Source organism: Rhinopithecus bieti, unplaced genomic scaffold (genome assembly GCF_001698545.2).
Source record: "Rhinopithecus bieti isolate Rb0 unplaced genomic scaffold, ASM169854v2 scaffold_65275, whole genome shotgun sequence".
NCBI classification, from domain to species: Eukaryota; Metazoa; Chordata; class Mammalia; order Primates; family Cercopithecidae; genus Rhinopithecus; species Rhinopithecus bieti.
In genome coordinates this window covers 1,462,008-1,477,839 of record NW_016826376.1, presented here as the reverse complement: position 1 = coordinate 1,477,839, position 15,832 = coordinate 1,462,008, and the positions used below count along the sequence as shown (strand labels likewise).

At 40.0% G+C, this 15,832-nt stretch overlaps 1 protein-coding gene across 2 annotated transcripts in view; it reads left to right on the top strand.

The window, feature by feature from the left end:
• Nucleotides 1–15,832, top strand: part of IL20RA (interleukin 20 receptor subunit alpha) — a 47,062-nt gene that overhangs the window by 19,156 nt on the left and 12,074 nt on the right. For both annotated transcript variants that reach the window (XM_017863436.1, XM_017863435.1), the window contains exon 2: nt 10,729–10,864. In XM_017863436.1, coding sequence (XP_017718925.1) covers nt 10,795–10,864 — 70 coding nt within the window. In that variant the 5' untranslated portion in view covers nt 10,729–10,794. The remainder of the gene's footprint in view (nt 1–10,728; nt 10,865–15,832) is intronic.

The window sequence follows — 15,832 nt, the reverse complement described above, 5'->3', positions numbered from 1 at the left end:
AAAAAAAAAAAAAAAAATCACAAACTGCTGACATTTTCCACCATAATTCTTTAATGAAAACGAAAGAATCTCTATTTTCCTCCCTTTCTCTAATGTTCTTTTGTCCATCATTTACCATTTAATTATTTCTGCCTCTTTTTTTTTACCCTATTTTTTTCTTACACTTTTATCTTGTTGACTTTCCTCCTGAAAATTTCAAGTCATGAAGATATTAATGGAAGACTTGCATTGCATCTAGGAGGATAAAAAGAAGTACTAGTGTTGAAAATGAGTTGAGGAATAAAGTGTCGATATTTAAGAAATAGTTACTGATTGAACTTGGAGTTTCCAACAGCTATTCTTTTCAGTACGTTAGTGGTTGGTCCTGAACAGTTTGTCTTTGACCTTGTTCTTTCTTTTATATTTTCCCTTCTGAGGCATATTGCCAAGTAGTAAAGATTTCAACCCACATTCGAATCTACTTTTCCAGTTACTATGATGATCATTACTACCAATTGAGACGCTTTGGAGATTATAACATGTGAAGAACATTAGGTACTCACTCTCAAAAAGTTTATTTTATTTATTTATTTATTTTATTTTATTTTATTTTATTTTATTTTATTTTGAGACAGATTCTCGCTCTGTTGCCCAGGCAGGAGTGCAGTGGAGTAAACTCAGCTCTCTATAACCTTCGCCTCCCAGGTTCAGGCAATTCTCCTGTCTCAGCCTCTTGAGCAGCTGAGACTACAGTTGCACACCACCATGCTGGGCTAATTTTGTATTATTAGTAGAGATGGAGTTTCACCATATTGGTCAGGCTGATCTCGAACTCCTGACCTCAGATGATCCACCCACCTTGGCCTCCCAAAGTGCTGGGATTACAGGTGCAAGCCACCATGCCTGGCCCAAAAAGTTTATTTTCTAAAAGGTAAGGGAAGAGCTTTATATAATCTAAGAGATGACATAAAGTAGTGGGACTGGTTTTCTAACAATGGGGCTGGCTTATACAAATTAATAATAGTCATTATGGGAAGCTACACACAAAAATCTCACATCAATGAATTTCATAAGCTCCCTTTTCTCAGTTGCAGGTACAGCCTGGCACATACTGATCAGAATATTCCATTGAGTGGCAAACTTTCAACTTGGGGGAATGAATTTTATTTTTGAAAGCATTCAAAGCCACTTTCCACAAGTTTGGGTGATCAAGCTGGGTAATGCTATATTGAGCAAAAGCAAGATGTAACTATTAAAAAAAAGAGATTGAATTTTTTTGCGTGTTTCTAAGCTACCTCTAAAGATAATTGTAGCTGAAAGGAAGCATCCCTCAAATGCCATGACCTAAGAAGTATCATGAGAATAATCATAAACCCTCCCAAGTAAATGACTTTGAAGGTACACACTCTCTTTAATGGGTAAACTTCAATAGATTTATTTTTTTAAATAGTCTCTATGTTAAAGTCTTACTTGCTGTGAAGCACCAACAGCAAAATACTAAAAAAAACATGTTTAAGCACATAGATTTACTTATGGAGGTGTGGCCGTAAAGAAATGACACCACTTTTTCTGTATGACTTATGTATTGCTTATCCATATAAATGTGCAGGTACCTGGCAGAGAAAGTATATATTGATGGTTGTGCCCCAGACTCAGAAAATATCTCCTCCATGAGAGCAAGGCCTTCTGTCAATTTCTTTTTTCTTTTTTTCTTTGAGATGGAGTCTCACTGTCACCCAGGCCAGAGTGCAGTGGCGCCATCTCAGCCCACTGCAACCTATGTCTCCCGGGTTCAAGCAATTCGCCTGCCTCAGCCTCCCAAGTAGCTGGGACTACAGGGGCATGCCACCATGCCCAGCTAATTTTTGTAATTTTAATAGGGACGGGGTTTCACCATGTTGGCCAGGCTGGTCTTGAACTCCTGACCTCAGGTCATCCAACCACCTCGGCCTCCCAGAGTGCTAGGATTACAGGCGTGAGCCACTGCACCCAGCCCTTCTGTCTATTTCTGTCCTCAACTGTACCCCCATGCCTATCATAGATTCTACTTCTAGCCCATAGTAGGTGCCAGTAACTATTTGTCACATGAATATAACTGAACAGTTCCACCAGGAAAAACTTAAAAGAATAATACTTGAGTTTACCTCATTGACTTTCTTATATCTTTCCTTAGAAGCTACAGTCTAATATGCAGAATTGACCATGGTCATATAATCTTTTCTTCCCACAGCACTGTACTTGGGAGCATTTCCCACTCACTACAGTCTAATATGCAGAATTGATCATGGTCATATAATCTTTTCTTCCCACAACACTGTACTTGGGAGCATTTCCCACTTACCTGGGATAAAGGTAAGTATCCCAGGGGAGAGCCCTGTCTTGTCCAGCACACTTGGGCCTGAGCATCCACCAAATGGCTAAAACACCATGGGCAGTCATTCAACCTCCCTGGGCCTCTCTCCACTGAGCTGTAAAATGAGGATAGTAACTTTGGAGGACAATACTGAGCGAGTAATTATTGAGCTCTTTCTTTGTGCCAGGCACTGTTCCAGGAACTCTATGTGAGGAATCTTAATCATTGCAACAAGCCTAACAGGCAGATAGTACTGTTCCATTTTCCAAATGGAGAAATAGAGGCACAGAGGTTAAGTAACTGGCTTGAGGGCACGTAGCTGGTAAGATGTAGAGCATGGAGTAGGCTCCAGTGTGACTCTAGAACTTTTGTTCTGGAATCTCTCCCTGAGCTACTCACATAAACAATTACTAGAAACCACTGGGTTAGGGCAGTTGGCAGTACCCTGTAAGAATGGACAGTATTATTACAGAGAAAACTGAGGCAGCGCACTGTTCCAGCAATTAGTCAAAGAAATAATAGTGAGGTGATGGTTAGGGGAAGAAAATCAAGTGCAAAGGAGCTAATCGTGCTCTGTCCTGTATAGAAGACAGTTGTGCAGCTTTTTTCTCAGGTAGGTATTCATGGAATCATATTTTAAGTGCTGTTTAGAAGACTTACTTTTCAGCTGGGCACGATGGCTCATGCCTGTAATCCCAGCACTTTGGGAGGCCAAGGCGGGTGGACCACCTGAGATCAGGAGTTTGAGGCCAGCCTGGCCAACATGGTGAAACCTTGTCTATACTAAAAATACAAAAATTAACTGGGCATGGTGGCAGGCGCTTGTAATCCCAGCTACTTAGGAGGCTGAGGCAGGAGAATCACTTGAACCCGGGAGGCGGAGGTTGCAGTGAGCCAAAATCACGCCACTGCACTCCAGCCTGGGCAACAAGAATGACACTCCATCTCAGAAAAAAAAGAAGACTTACTTTTTGTGGGAACTTGATATATAATTAGGAAGAAGAAGGGAGATAATAATTTTTCAAGAGAAAGGGTTTGTAACTTGGGACAGAAGAAAACATGCCTTTCCTTTCAGCACGATGAAATTAAAACAATGCTTGAGGTAATCTATGTGAAGGCAGTCATACCTGTTTTGCTCTTTGGTGGTTAGAATGTCATTGTTTACAACATCCGCTTCCTGAAATTAGTCAATCATCCTCTGGTGTTTTTGTACTGCCTTTTAACCTTGTTCCCACAGTAGAAAACTCACTTTGGGTGGAAATTTTTTTTTTCCCTACAAGCCTATGAAGTATTTTCCTATTTAAAAATACACATAAAATATGTAGCAACCACTTGCCATGCCATGGGTTCCTGTGCCTTCATTAAAACGCAGCTGTTAGGTATCTTCTGACTGTGCAGTCCTGTGTGTAATGTAAGCTTACCAAGGTGATTTCAAGCTACACAGATTTGGTGGTTCAAGCTGTTCCACTTCAATTCAATGCTCATGTGAATCTAGGATCTGCCATGATTTGCGTCAGCCCCAAGGGTTCCTGGTCAGTTCATTTCCAAAGCATTTGTTTGCCAGACACCGAGAATACCAAGACCTTGTAAGACCTGGTGTCCAGTGTCCAACAGATCAGAGCCTCTGATTCCTTCACAGCTTCTTCAGCTTTAAAAGGGTAAAGGGGGTAGGACATCTGGGGACCTTCTCTGAGCAAGGTTGAGCAGGGCTTCTGCAATGCTAAGGCTGCCCCAGTTGGTCATAAGCTTCAGAAACTTGAATGGTCGCCAAGGGGAGTCTCCAGAAGTGATCACATTTGGCTGTCTGGTCTCTTGCGATTTGTTTGCTTTCTGTACTGGTTAACGAAGGTGATGGCCATAATGGGAAAGTCTAAATGCCTCAGCCACAAAAGAGGGAGGCTGGGTTAACCACAGAGGCTGATTACCCTGGCTCTTTGTGAGTTCACCCTGAGAGCCTTACCACTTCTAACTGGTGTTCATCAGGCACTCATCTATGTGTAGGCTTTTCCTTGAGTACAACAAAAAATAAATAACTTTTACTGTGAGACATATAATTAAAACTGTAACATACTTAGATGACAACCCTGGTATTCACTTTGAGGCCATTAGGAAAAGGTCACAAACCATTTTGCTATATTTACAGACCTGTATTCAAGGTAACTCTTAGAACCAATGTAGCAGCCGCATTTTATAAAACTCCACTAATGATAAATTTACCCATTTAGATCTATCTTATTACTCCATTATCTTCCTACTGGAAGGACCTAAGAGCAAACAGAGGACTTTTTCCCTTGGTGCTAGAGCATAAATGAAGCTGGGCTAGAAGAATTTCCCAAAGGCCAAATGCATTAGTTCATTCCAGATGCTAGAACAGAATGTGATAGATTGAGTGACTTATAAACAACAGTTTATTTCTCACACTTCTGAGGCTGGGAAGTCCAAGATCAAGGCAGATTTGATGGACGGGGAGGGCCCACTTCCTGGTTTATAGATGGTCGTCTTCTCACTATGTCCTCACATGTTGGAAGGGGAGAGGGACCTCTCTGGGGTCTCTTTTATAAGGGCACTAATCCCACTCATGAGGGTTCTGCCCTTACGACCTAATCACCTCCTGAAGGCCCCACCTCCAAACACCATACATGGGGTGTTAGGATTTAACCTGTGAATTTTTTGGTGGGGAGGAGGAACACACACATTCCATTTATGGTGCCAAGGCATAATATAATAAAAGGGAAATAAACACTGAGAGGGGACACAAATCTCGACATGGCTTACAAGCTACAGGAAATCAATCATTACCTCGAAGTTCGTTAAGTGGATAGTTCCTTGCCGACTCCTCACAGCTTTGTGAAGGCAGAGGCCATCTTTACACCCACAACTCAAAGGGGCATCCTCACATATCCTTCCATCGTTCAAAGCTCAAAGGGAGTCCAGAGTTGATGCCCCTTCCCTCAGTCTTCTGAGTTCTGCTTCCCCTGGAAAGTTCAGTCTCCTGCCCAGATGTCTGTAGTCAGGACTGCTCACTTTAGCGGAGACCACACATACCCTACACATCACAGCACAATCATGTCATTAAAATAGCACAAGCCAATATTTATTCAATGATGCACACATAGAAGACCAAGGGGTCTCTTATTTCCAGAAGAATACTGGAGGCAGAAGGGACCTAAACTGTAAACGTGTGAATAAACAGGGTAGGTTCGGGTATTGAAGGTATTTTCATGTGGCTGGTGAACACGGTGCATTTGGCAGAATTGCAAAAAGAGACATTGGACCTGCCTATCTGAAGAATCTGTGTACCAAACCAAAGTCATGACGGTCTGGCACTCCCCAAACATAAAACTATGTGCACCGATCCAGTGGCTTTTTAATTTGGGATGTGAAATCTCAAATATCTCAGAGAATCAGAGCCGTGCTTCCAGACCATAAATCTATTTGTTAAAGTGCATTTGTTACCCATAAATTGGCACACATTTCCTGATAGCAATGTGGGTGTGACATGTTTTCACTTTGGTGTTGATTCAGTGATCTTATCAGTACTAGCAGGTTAGAAAATTGATTTATCTCCATTGAAATGTTTATTCAGGAATGTCTTTCGTCATGCTTTTCAAACTTGAAAAAAACACAGTGCCTAAAAACTCTGCAAATTTTTTTAAACAAAAGAGAATACTAGTTATCAAATTTTTTCTTTTTTAAATGTACTATTTTTTACCTTAAAAAAAAAAGTGCTAACTCGTTTTGTTTTGTTTTTAGATAGAGTCTCACTCTTATCACCCAAGCTGGAGTGCAGTGATGCGATCTTAGCTTACTGCAACCTCCACTTCCTGTGTTCAAGCAGTTCTCCTGCCTCAGCCTCCCAAGTAGCTGGGATTACAGGTGCCTGCCACCGTATCTGGCTAATTTTTGTATTTTTAGTAGAGACAGTGTTTCACCATGTTGGCCAGGCTGGTCTCGAACTCATGGAGTTATAAACATCCATTTCTGAAAATAAAATATCGACAAGCAGGGAGACAAGATGCGCTTTGCCTGATCTAAGGAAAGGTGACTAACATGGCTTAATTTGCTCTGATTTAAGGAAAAAAAAAAAGGTTTCAAAACCAGCAGACCATGTCATAACAAGGAATATTTTGTGTCCTGGAGAGATTTAGAGATGGGCTGATATCAAGACATGACCTACTTTTCTCATGATAGGTCTGCCCCTGAATAATAGTTTGATTTATTGGCAAGAGGATGATCCAAAACTGATAACATTTTCTGCCTCTGCCATCAGAAAGATAATGTCAATCCAAAGGAAGAACCTGCAGGACTCAAAGCTGTAGTATTTTTCCCCAGATATAATGTATAAAATATAACATTCATTTTTAAGTGGATTTCTGTTAAAGGTGTTTGTTACTCTGAAACCTTGTGAGCTTAATTAAGCATTTGGGTTTTTTTAAAATTTCAAAAGTTTTATTGTCATCTTCACTTGCTATTAAAAGATAGCAAGTTTCTGGTCTTCTCCTTGGGTAGTTTTTAATTTTCTTCATAACATAAAATCGAACTAAGTTTCTGGTCTTCTCCTTGGGTAGTTTTTAATTTTCTTCATAACATAAAATCGAACTAAGTTTCTGGTCTTCTCCTTGGGTAGTTTTTAATTTTCTTCATAACATAAAATCGAACTAGTAGAACATTTCTCAAAATTGTTAAGGCAAGTGTCATTTATTAAATTATTGGGAATGGAGGGGGGGTTTTAGTGATTTGTCTGTCTTAGATGCTTTCACTTTTAGAATCGTTGTTGTATTCATTCTCTACTGTTAGGTAACAAATTACCTTACACTTAATAGCTTTAAACAACAAATATTATCTCACATATTTTTTGAGGGTCAGGATTCCAGTAATGGCTTAGCCAAGTGGTTCTGGCTGAAGGTCTTTCACAAGAGTGTAGTCAAGAGGCAAGCTGGGGCTGCAGGCATCTGAAGGCTGGACTGGGGTCAGAGGATCCACTGCTAAGATCACTAAGGTTCCTCTTGGCAGGAGGCTTCACTCAGTTCTTCAGCAGCTTTGGGAAGCCTTAGTTACTTTGCCACATGGGCCTCCACGGGGCCACTCACAACAAGGCAGCTGGTGTTGCCCATGTAAACGATCCAAGGCAAAGGAAACAAGATAGAAGCTACAGTGTCTTTTATCACCTAATCTCAGAAGTGTCTTTTGTCCTGGCTTTTGTCATATTTTATTGGACACACAGACCAACCCAGGCACAATGTGAGAGAGAACAATACAGCCTGTGAATGCCAGGAGGAAGGGATTATTGGAGGCCAGCTACCACAGTCATGGTGATAGATGTGATTTACCCATAATGTAGACATGCAGAGGAGGCATACATAGTTCACAGCATTTATAATGAAATATATTCTCAAAGAATAGAATGGCATAAGAACATTATTTTTTTAATGTTATTATTGTCACATTATTGATTCTGTTGGTTTAATATCATTACCAGAGTTTGCTAACATTTCAGCAATTGGCATAGCATTTGTGAAGGACCTTTTAGACAATTACAAAGCATTAATCAAAATGTCTACTGAATCAATGAACATTAATTATTGACAGCACATTCCAGAGTATAGTTTATTTCAGAAGAGAAAAATTGTTTTGTTTCCTTATGACAGCAACCAAAAAAACTAAATTAAAATAAAATTGCCTATTCCTTTTACTCCAAGTTATTTCTCAAAATTTTTGGGGTATGTTTTAGGCATCTTGAGAGTTCTATCATTTGTTCACTCACATTAAAAAACAAATAGGGCCAGGTGCAGTGGCTCGCATCTGTAATCCCAGCACTTTGGGAGGCCGAGATGGCAGGATCACCTGAGGTCAGGAGCTGGAGACCAGCCTGGCCAACATGGCAAAACCCCGACTCTACTATAAATACAAGAAAAAATCAGCCAGGCATGGGGATGGGTGCCTGTAATCCCAACTACTTGGGAGGCTGAGGCAAGAGAATAATTTGAACCTGGGAAGTGGAGGTTGCAGTGAGCTGAGATCATGCCACTGCACTCCAGCATGGGCGACAGAGTGAGACTGTCTCAAAAAAAAAAAAGACAAATAGAATACAGTGTTGTAGAAGATAAAGATTTGTATAGATTGAAACTTGAGACGATATGCCTGGACTATACTATCTAAGACAACTTCCGTGTTCTATCTCCAAACTCATGTTGCCACAAACCAAAATATTCTATTTCCTTGTCAGCTCTATAAAGCCATGTTTTGACAATGTCTTTCACCACTGATATGATAATGCACAGTCTATTTTATTTTGTATAAAGAGGTCGTAACCACTCTTCATGTGTTAGGGCCATCTAAAAATGCAGGCCACAGCATTTTAGATCTGGAAAGATCCTTGGAAATTTTATGTTAAATGGGTTCTGCATTTTTGAAGAGCTGAGAAGTATTATACTCAGTGTGCTGCCTCCCCATGTTCTGTTTTGTCTTCAAAAATCTGATTAAAATTGAGAACCTGGTAAACCTAGTAGTACCATAAAGCAGTATTAAATCATTGATAAATATTCACTGTATGTAATCTCCAGAAAATACCAACACCACTTGCTACGCAATGGTTCCAAAGAATTACAAGAAGATGTTAGGCTATGTCCTTTTGAGATTCCCCTACCCCTACCACACACACACACACACACACACACACACACGGCAGTGGTCAATTGATTGTGCTTCTCTGTGAGTAACTTTTTTCTTAAAATAAAACTAAAATTTTTTTTATGAGCAAGGTTAAAAGTAGGAGTCATTACAATTATAGCACAAGCATACCTACACTCAGCCATCTTTACACTAAAGAGCTAATTTTGCTTAGAATCAGGGTGATACTACAAAGTTTAATTCTAAAGTAAATAATTTTTCTTTTCATTTGGCTTGCAAAATAACAGTACATTGTGTAGAACTAATCTTAACCAAGGATTACCTCACACATAATTCTTTTCTCTGACGTTAGTCCCAGCTACTTTACTCAAGAATTATGATACTTAGCCAAGATTGGACCTGCCATCAGTGACTGAACTAAATTTTATTTCCTAAGTTTGATTTGCAGTGTTAATATTTTGTATTTTTCAAGTTCATTGATTGACTAGAATATGCATATTTGTGACAGGATTAGTTCTTCATAAAACCTGATTGGTTATCACTCTGTGCTTTGTGATCTTTCCAATATTTTGAATTAATATTTTGAATCCTACATATTACCACTGAATTTTTTCATTTACTTTAATTCAAGGATTATCTTTGCTTTATTTTACAAGAAAGTAGCCTCTCCTTTCCTTTTCCAAGTTTTTAGTAGTTTCTCAATTCTTTACCATTTCTCCACAAGGATTTCTATAAATTAATCCTTTAGGATACAGTTTTTCTTAGAGTGCACCTATGTGAACATATCAGTGTTTATTTAAATAAATTGTCTTATTTCATTGGTTCCTTTTCTAATTATTGCTTTACTATATTCTTTAGTAAAGGCAGTCCCAATTATAAACTTTGAAACTCTGGCCTCTCAGGGTCACCTACTCTAAATTTTATTTTAACATTTAATTGGCCGGGCGCGGTGGCTCAAGCCTGTAATCCCAGCACTTTGGGAGGCCGAGACGGGCGGATCACGAGGTCAGGAGATCGAGACCATCCTGGCTAACACGGTGAAACCCCGTCTCTACTAAAAAAAAATACAAAAAACTAGCCGGGCGAGGTGGTGGGCGCCTGTAGTCCCAGCTACTCGGGAGGCTGAGGCAGGAGAATGGCATAAACCCAGGAGGCGGAGCTTGCAGTGAGCTGAGATCCGGCCACTGCAACTGCACTCCAGCCTGGGCGACAGAGCTAGACTCCGTCTCCAAAAAAAAAAAAAAAAAAAATTTAATAAAGAGATTGTTTTAGTTCTCTGCAGTGCGTAACAAACTATCCCCAAAACTTAGTGGTTTAAAACAATCATTTTATTATTTCTCAAAATTCTGGGGATTAACTGGGGCTCTGCCAGATGATTCTTCTGCTGGTCTCATGCGAGATCTCTCATGCAGCTTCAGTCTGTGACAGAAGGGGCTAGAATGACCACAGTGACTTCATTGTGGCCTCTTAATTGGAAGGCTGGGCTCAGCTGGGACACCAGGACAACTGAGCCTGTCTTCGTGCAATCTCTCAGCAAGTTAGCTGTTATTTTACATAGCAACTCGGGAATTTTTTTGAAAAGCAAAAGTCCTGGCTTAGTCCCAGAGCCACCTCTGTCACATTCTCTTTTGCATTTGAGAGATGTTACACAGGGCATGCATACTGGAAGGCCATATTGGGGGCCATCTCTGGAGACTAGCTACTACAGGAATCATGTTTTCCTTTTCTGCCACTAAGACTTCAATTCCTTTCTGCTCCTTTTTCAGTTCCCTGTGTCTCTGGTGGTTTGCCTAAACCTGCAAACATTACCTTCTTATCCATCAACATGAAGAATGTCCTACAATGGAATCCACCAGAGTGTCTTCAAGGAGTTAAAGTTACTTACACTGTGCAGTATTTCATGTAAGTTTCTTCTTTTCCTTTTGGCTAGCTTACAAACACAAGACTCCGACTCCTGTGAATTGTGCAAAGATAAACTCTCTGCGGTATTAAATGTGTTTGAAAAAGAGAAAAGTTTTAGATATTTCAGGTTAAGTTTTCTTGATGTTTTGTAAGATTAAATTAGAAAACAGTTTCTTCGTGGAGACAGAGGCATTGGGAGTCTCAGGCAAGGCGAGGTTATTTAGACAGAAAAGAAGTTGGTCAAAACATTATTAGGTGGCTGAGCAAACAAGGCAATCCATCATCTCTGAATTTTCTAAGCTGTTTGGAATTACAGGCATCCTTAGACTCCTTGAAACTACATGCACATTTTGTGCAATCAGCTGTTGCACTTAAAGATAGCAGTGAATAGGCATTTCATCTGGCCCTCAAAACTCATTGCAAGCAGGAAAGTATGCAAAACAGGTAGTCAATGTCCATCTTCAGAGAAACAAAGGAAATGGCCACAACCCTAACCACAAACTAAGAACCATCCAAGCCAAATCCTGTGGAATCCGAAGAAAAACAGCTACGGAAACTGAAAGCAAACCTGTACCTTCCCATCTCCAATCACAGGAAATGATTTCACAAAATAAGTGTCACAGTACCAAGAGGCCCACCTAACAATCTGAGAGCATGGAAATCTAAGGATCGCCACCACCAGAAATTAAGGAAATGTCCCCGTGGAGCCCCAGTTGGGTGCCACAGAATGTCACAGATGGAGGAGCTAAAATAGAAATTAGGCACACAGGACATGTCCATTGTGGAGGCCCTGTCACAGCCCAGGGAGAAGCTGGGAGTGAGCCGGAGGCAGGAGGAAAGGGAGGTAGCACTGGCTGGGAGGCAGCCCAGGAAGGCTACAACGTCAGCCTCCTGCAGCCCAAAACCTGACGGCAGGCAGATTTCCCAGGGAGCAAAGAGAATAATAGATTCGGTGAGAGGGTGTTTGATGGAAACAGAAGTTTACAATTATGGAGAGCAATTGGCTGGATGCAGTGGTTCTCGCCTGTGACCCCAGCACCTTAGGAGGCCGAAAATGGTGGATCCCATGAGCTCACAAGTTCGAAACCAACCTGGGAAACATGACAAAACCCTGTCTCTACAAAAAATACAAAAACCAGCCAGTCGTGATGGTGCGTGCTTGTAGTCCCATCTACTTGGGAGGCTGGGGTGGCAGGATGGCTTGAGCTGGGAGATGGAGGTTCCAGTGAGCTGAGATCATGCCACTGCTCTCCAGCCTGGGCAATAAAGCCAGGTCTTGTCTCAAACAAACAAACAAAAATTATGGAGAGCAAAAGCTCATTATCTGAGCCCTATTCTTATGTCTATTTGCCTGTTCAACAAACAGCTGGCCCCATTCAAACGGTAATAATCCCAAAGGAACTAGCATAGCACCTATTCATAATTACTGGAAGAGGGAAAGAGGAAAAAAGAATACAAGTTTCCAGAAAGCTTTGCTATGGAAGTAAGGAAGAATTAAAACACATAACAGTCCATAATTTTGTTAGAGTGCATAAACAACAGGATCTGTAAAGGTAAAACTCAAAGAAGAGAAAACAGTGAAAGAAGAGATTCGAAGACAATAAGAAGAACATGTCTTTTTAGGAAGTGTGCAGAGCTTAGGAAAATGCTGGAATATAAAAATGCTGTATCAAGATGAAAAACCTGTTAGAGCTAAGTGATAGTAATGGTTGAACAGGTAATAAAGACTGTTTGGAACTGTGTATCATAAATGTGTGGTATGTCTAGAAAAAAATTGGTAAAAGCAATAGCAAGACACATCCTGGTGAAGTTATTGGACTTTAAGATAATTAAATGATTCATGGCTATTTTAGTAAAAGCGGAACTCAAGTTGGGAGAAAGGGAGAATTTCAATCTGGCAACACTCAATAGAATACATTTTCTGAGGAAAAGACAAGTGTGACCTAAGACTCTTACTAAGTTCAGTAGACTGGTGTTTGGAAGCAGGTGGGAACCCAGGAGATCACTTTTCTGAGACCTTCCTGGGGGATGAGGTGGAGCACTAACTAAAGATGACCTCCAGCTAACAGAGAGATAAAGACAAACCCAAAAGAAGAACTTAGTGATGACAAAAAAAGACTGGTAGCATGCATTGAATTTATCTAAATATAGAACTAAGACTAAATAGTGATGGAAATGTAATTATAGAAGTTTCTTAGAAATAATCTGAATTTAAACAATAATATAAGATGGAAAGGTGGGGGGATTATAAGTGTACTGATTTTCATAGCCAGAAGCCATTAAATGTGATCTAAAATGACAATATTTTATTATTTTAATAATTAACCTCTCAATATTTTTCACAAACCATTTTCTTAATTTAAAAGCTCTTTTAGGAACAAATATCTCTTGTGGTGACAAACATTTGCACTTCTACAGTTCCTTTAATTTCACGTCAATTTCTTTTTTCTATCAAAGTTCAAGGCACATTGAATTGACTACTTTTATTAAAACCATATGTATGGTATAATCTAATTTTTGTCCATCTATTCTGCTATCATATCGTCTTTCTGTTTATACAGAAGCAAAATGAGATATCCAGAATCACGCACACCAAATGTTCCAGAGTAATGGGTTTTAGGATGATTTGTTTCTCTTATGATTATACTTTCTGAATTGTTTGATTGTTTGAATTTAAAACATTACCATATTTTCGAAAAGAATAAAGTCAGTTTTGTCTTTGAAAATAAAATTCATATCACTAAAACCAGTGAAAGACTTCAGCAGCGACTCACAGTGACCTCAAATCTAGAACCTCATTCTCGTTTCCAAGGAGTTTCTCAGGAGCCAGTGTTAGAGGAAAGAAACTGCTTTGCAAAGGGAAAAGACTCACGAACATGTCCTTGCCTCCTTATCCATTAGGTGGAGCAAAGAGCTTACTCTGTCCTTTATGTTTTATGTGATTCAGAAAGGGATTTTTAAAAAATAGTCATCACTGCTCTGTGTGAGCAGATCACTTAGATTGTGCAACTGTTAAAATATGTGTTTAAAAGAAGCTTGCCATGTTGGAGTTCTTACATGCCTGTGCATGTGAAAGAGGGACAGGAATATAGGGCAGCATATTTCGCTGCCAGAGGGCTCCAAGCTCAGCTCTGGAGTCAGACGGTCCCCAGTTCATAGCCAAGCTATGAACCTAGCTGGGAAGGTTACAGATTATACGTTTATACTTTTGAGTGAAGTTTGTTTCCAAGATGAAAATTTAACAAAAGTTTAAATTTTATCCACCAAAACAATTAATGCAAAAAATAGAATGTAGCACTAAAGTTTCGGCATCAGGGACTAATGGTTCAAATCCCAGGTGTGCCTTTTACTAGTCATATGAATTTGAGTGGATCCCTTAATCTTCCTGAGCCTCAGCTTCCTCATCTGTAAAACGGGATGAAAATAAGAGTACCTACCCCCTAGGGTTGTTATGATAATTAGATTAGATAAAGCTTGTAAATCAGAGACCACTGAGGGCCCCACATGGCTGTTTGCCATGTGTGAGTGTCGTTACTGGAATATTTGCTGCGTAATTCTGGTCATCATTCATTTATTTTGCTGAAAATCTTGTAAAGAGCCTTTTCTCCTGTATCAGTATTGTCATGGGAAGCTGCCTTGCCTTTGGCAGAGTGAGGAAGTTTGAGGAGGGAGGAGGGAGGGGTCACATAGGCAATGGCAATAGTCTTCAAACCACAACTCAAGACTCTTTGATGATTCATGAAATGAATGTTGAGGGACATTATTTTTGATGGAAAGGAATGGAATGGTGTGGAATGGAGTGGAATGAAAAAATAACTGAATGCAAGGCCTGTGGTAAAGTTTAAATATTTTCTTGCACAATTTTTGTTTTAATATGTTAGTTTTATATTTTGTGAGCTGAATCAAAATGTAAAATTTATTTTTCCCCCATGGATCATGGTCAAAAAAACATTGAAAGCCCCTAAGTAACAGTGATCACTTGGATGGAGAAGTTGATCAGTAAGATCTGGCTATATTTCTGATGTCTTTTGGTAGGTATGGTACTTAGGAAACGGGAAACATCTACTTTCAGAAATCTGTTGCCATATTCTGAAAAGAGAAAATATCCTTAAGCTTTGGCAATACATGGACATATCCTCTTTCTCAAGACACTCTTCCCTTGACCTTTATGATATGTCTTTTTCTCATCCCTCTTTAGTTGCTATTTCCAGGCCTTCTTTCTGTCCAGCCTTTAAATCTTGACACTCCTGAAATTTTATCCTAGACTTTGTTTTATCTCCATGGATCATTCATTCATCCTTGTGCCTTCAATGAGCAGTTTGATGATATTGACTCCAAAATCCCTACCTCCCACTCACATGTCTCTCCTGAGACCCATTGCCCACTGGGCATCTGCACTGGGATATCTGTTATATACTCAGGCTCAAGGCATCAAAAGTGAACGTGTTTTCTTTCCCTTCTGCTCTGCCTCACCATCCATTTCCCAAATCTGCTCTGTCTCAGTGCTCTTTATCGTAGTAAATATCACCACCATTCCACCCATCTGCCCTAGACAGAAAGAGACGGCGTCCTTAATACCTTCATTTCCCTAATCTGCCACATGTTTTCTATCACCAAGTCCTGTCTCCTAATATTTCTTGCTTTTGTCCTGTCCTTATTCATCCTACTGCCCCCATCCTTGTCCAAGTGACCTACATCTTCCCCTGGACCACTGCAGTGTCCTCTCAGCTGCTCCCTAGGCTGCCACGTGTAACCCATCACCTTTCCCACGCCTCCCCTGTCCCTTTCACTGGCTTATCACATGTTACCTGAACTCTACACTTCAGTCTCTCCCACCTGAAAAGGGCTAAAAATATTGCCACCTCCCTATTTGCTATGGGGGTTGTGTTTTAATAAAGAAAAGAAAATCAATATGACCAACCTAGTCAATATTATCATCCTCACTGTAATTATCAAAATGCAGATTTC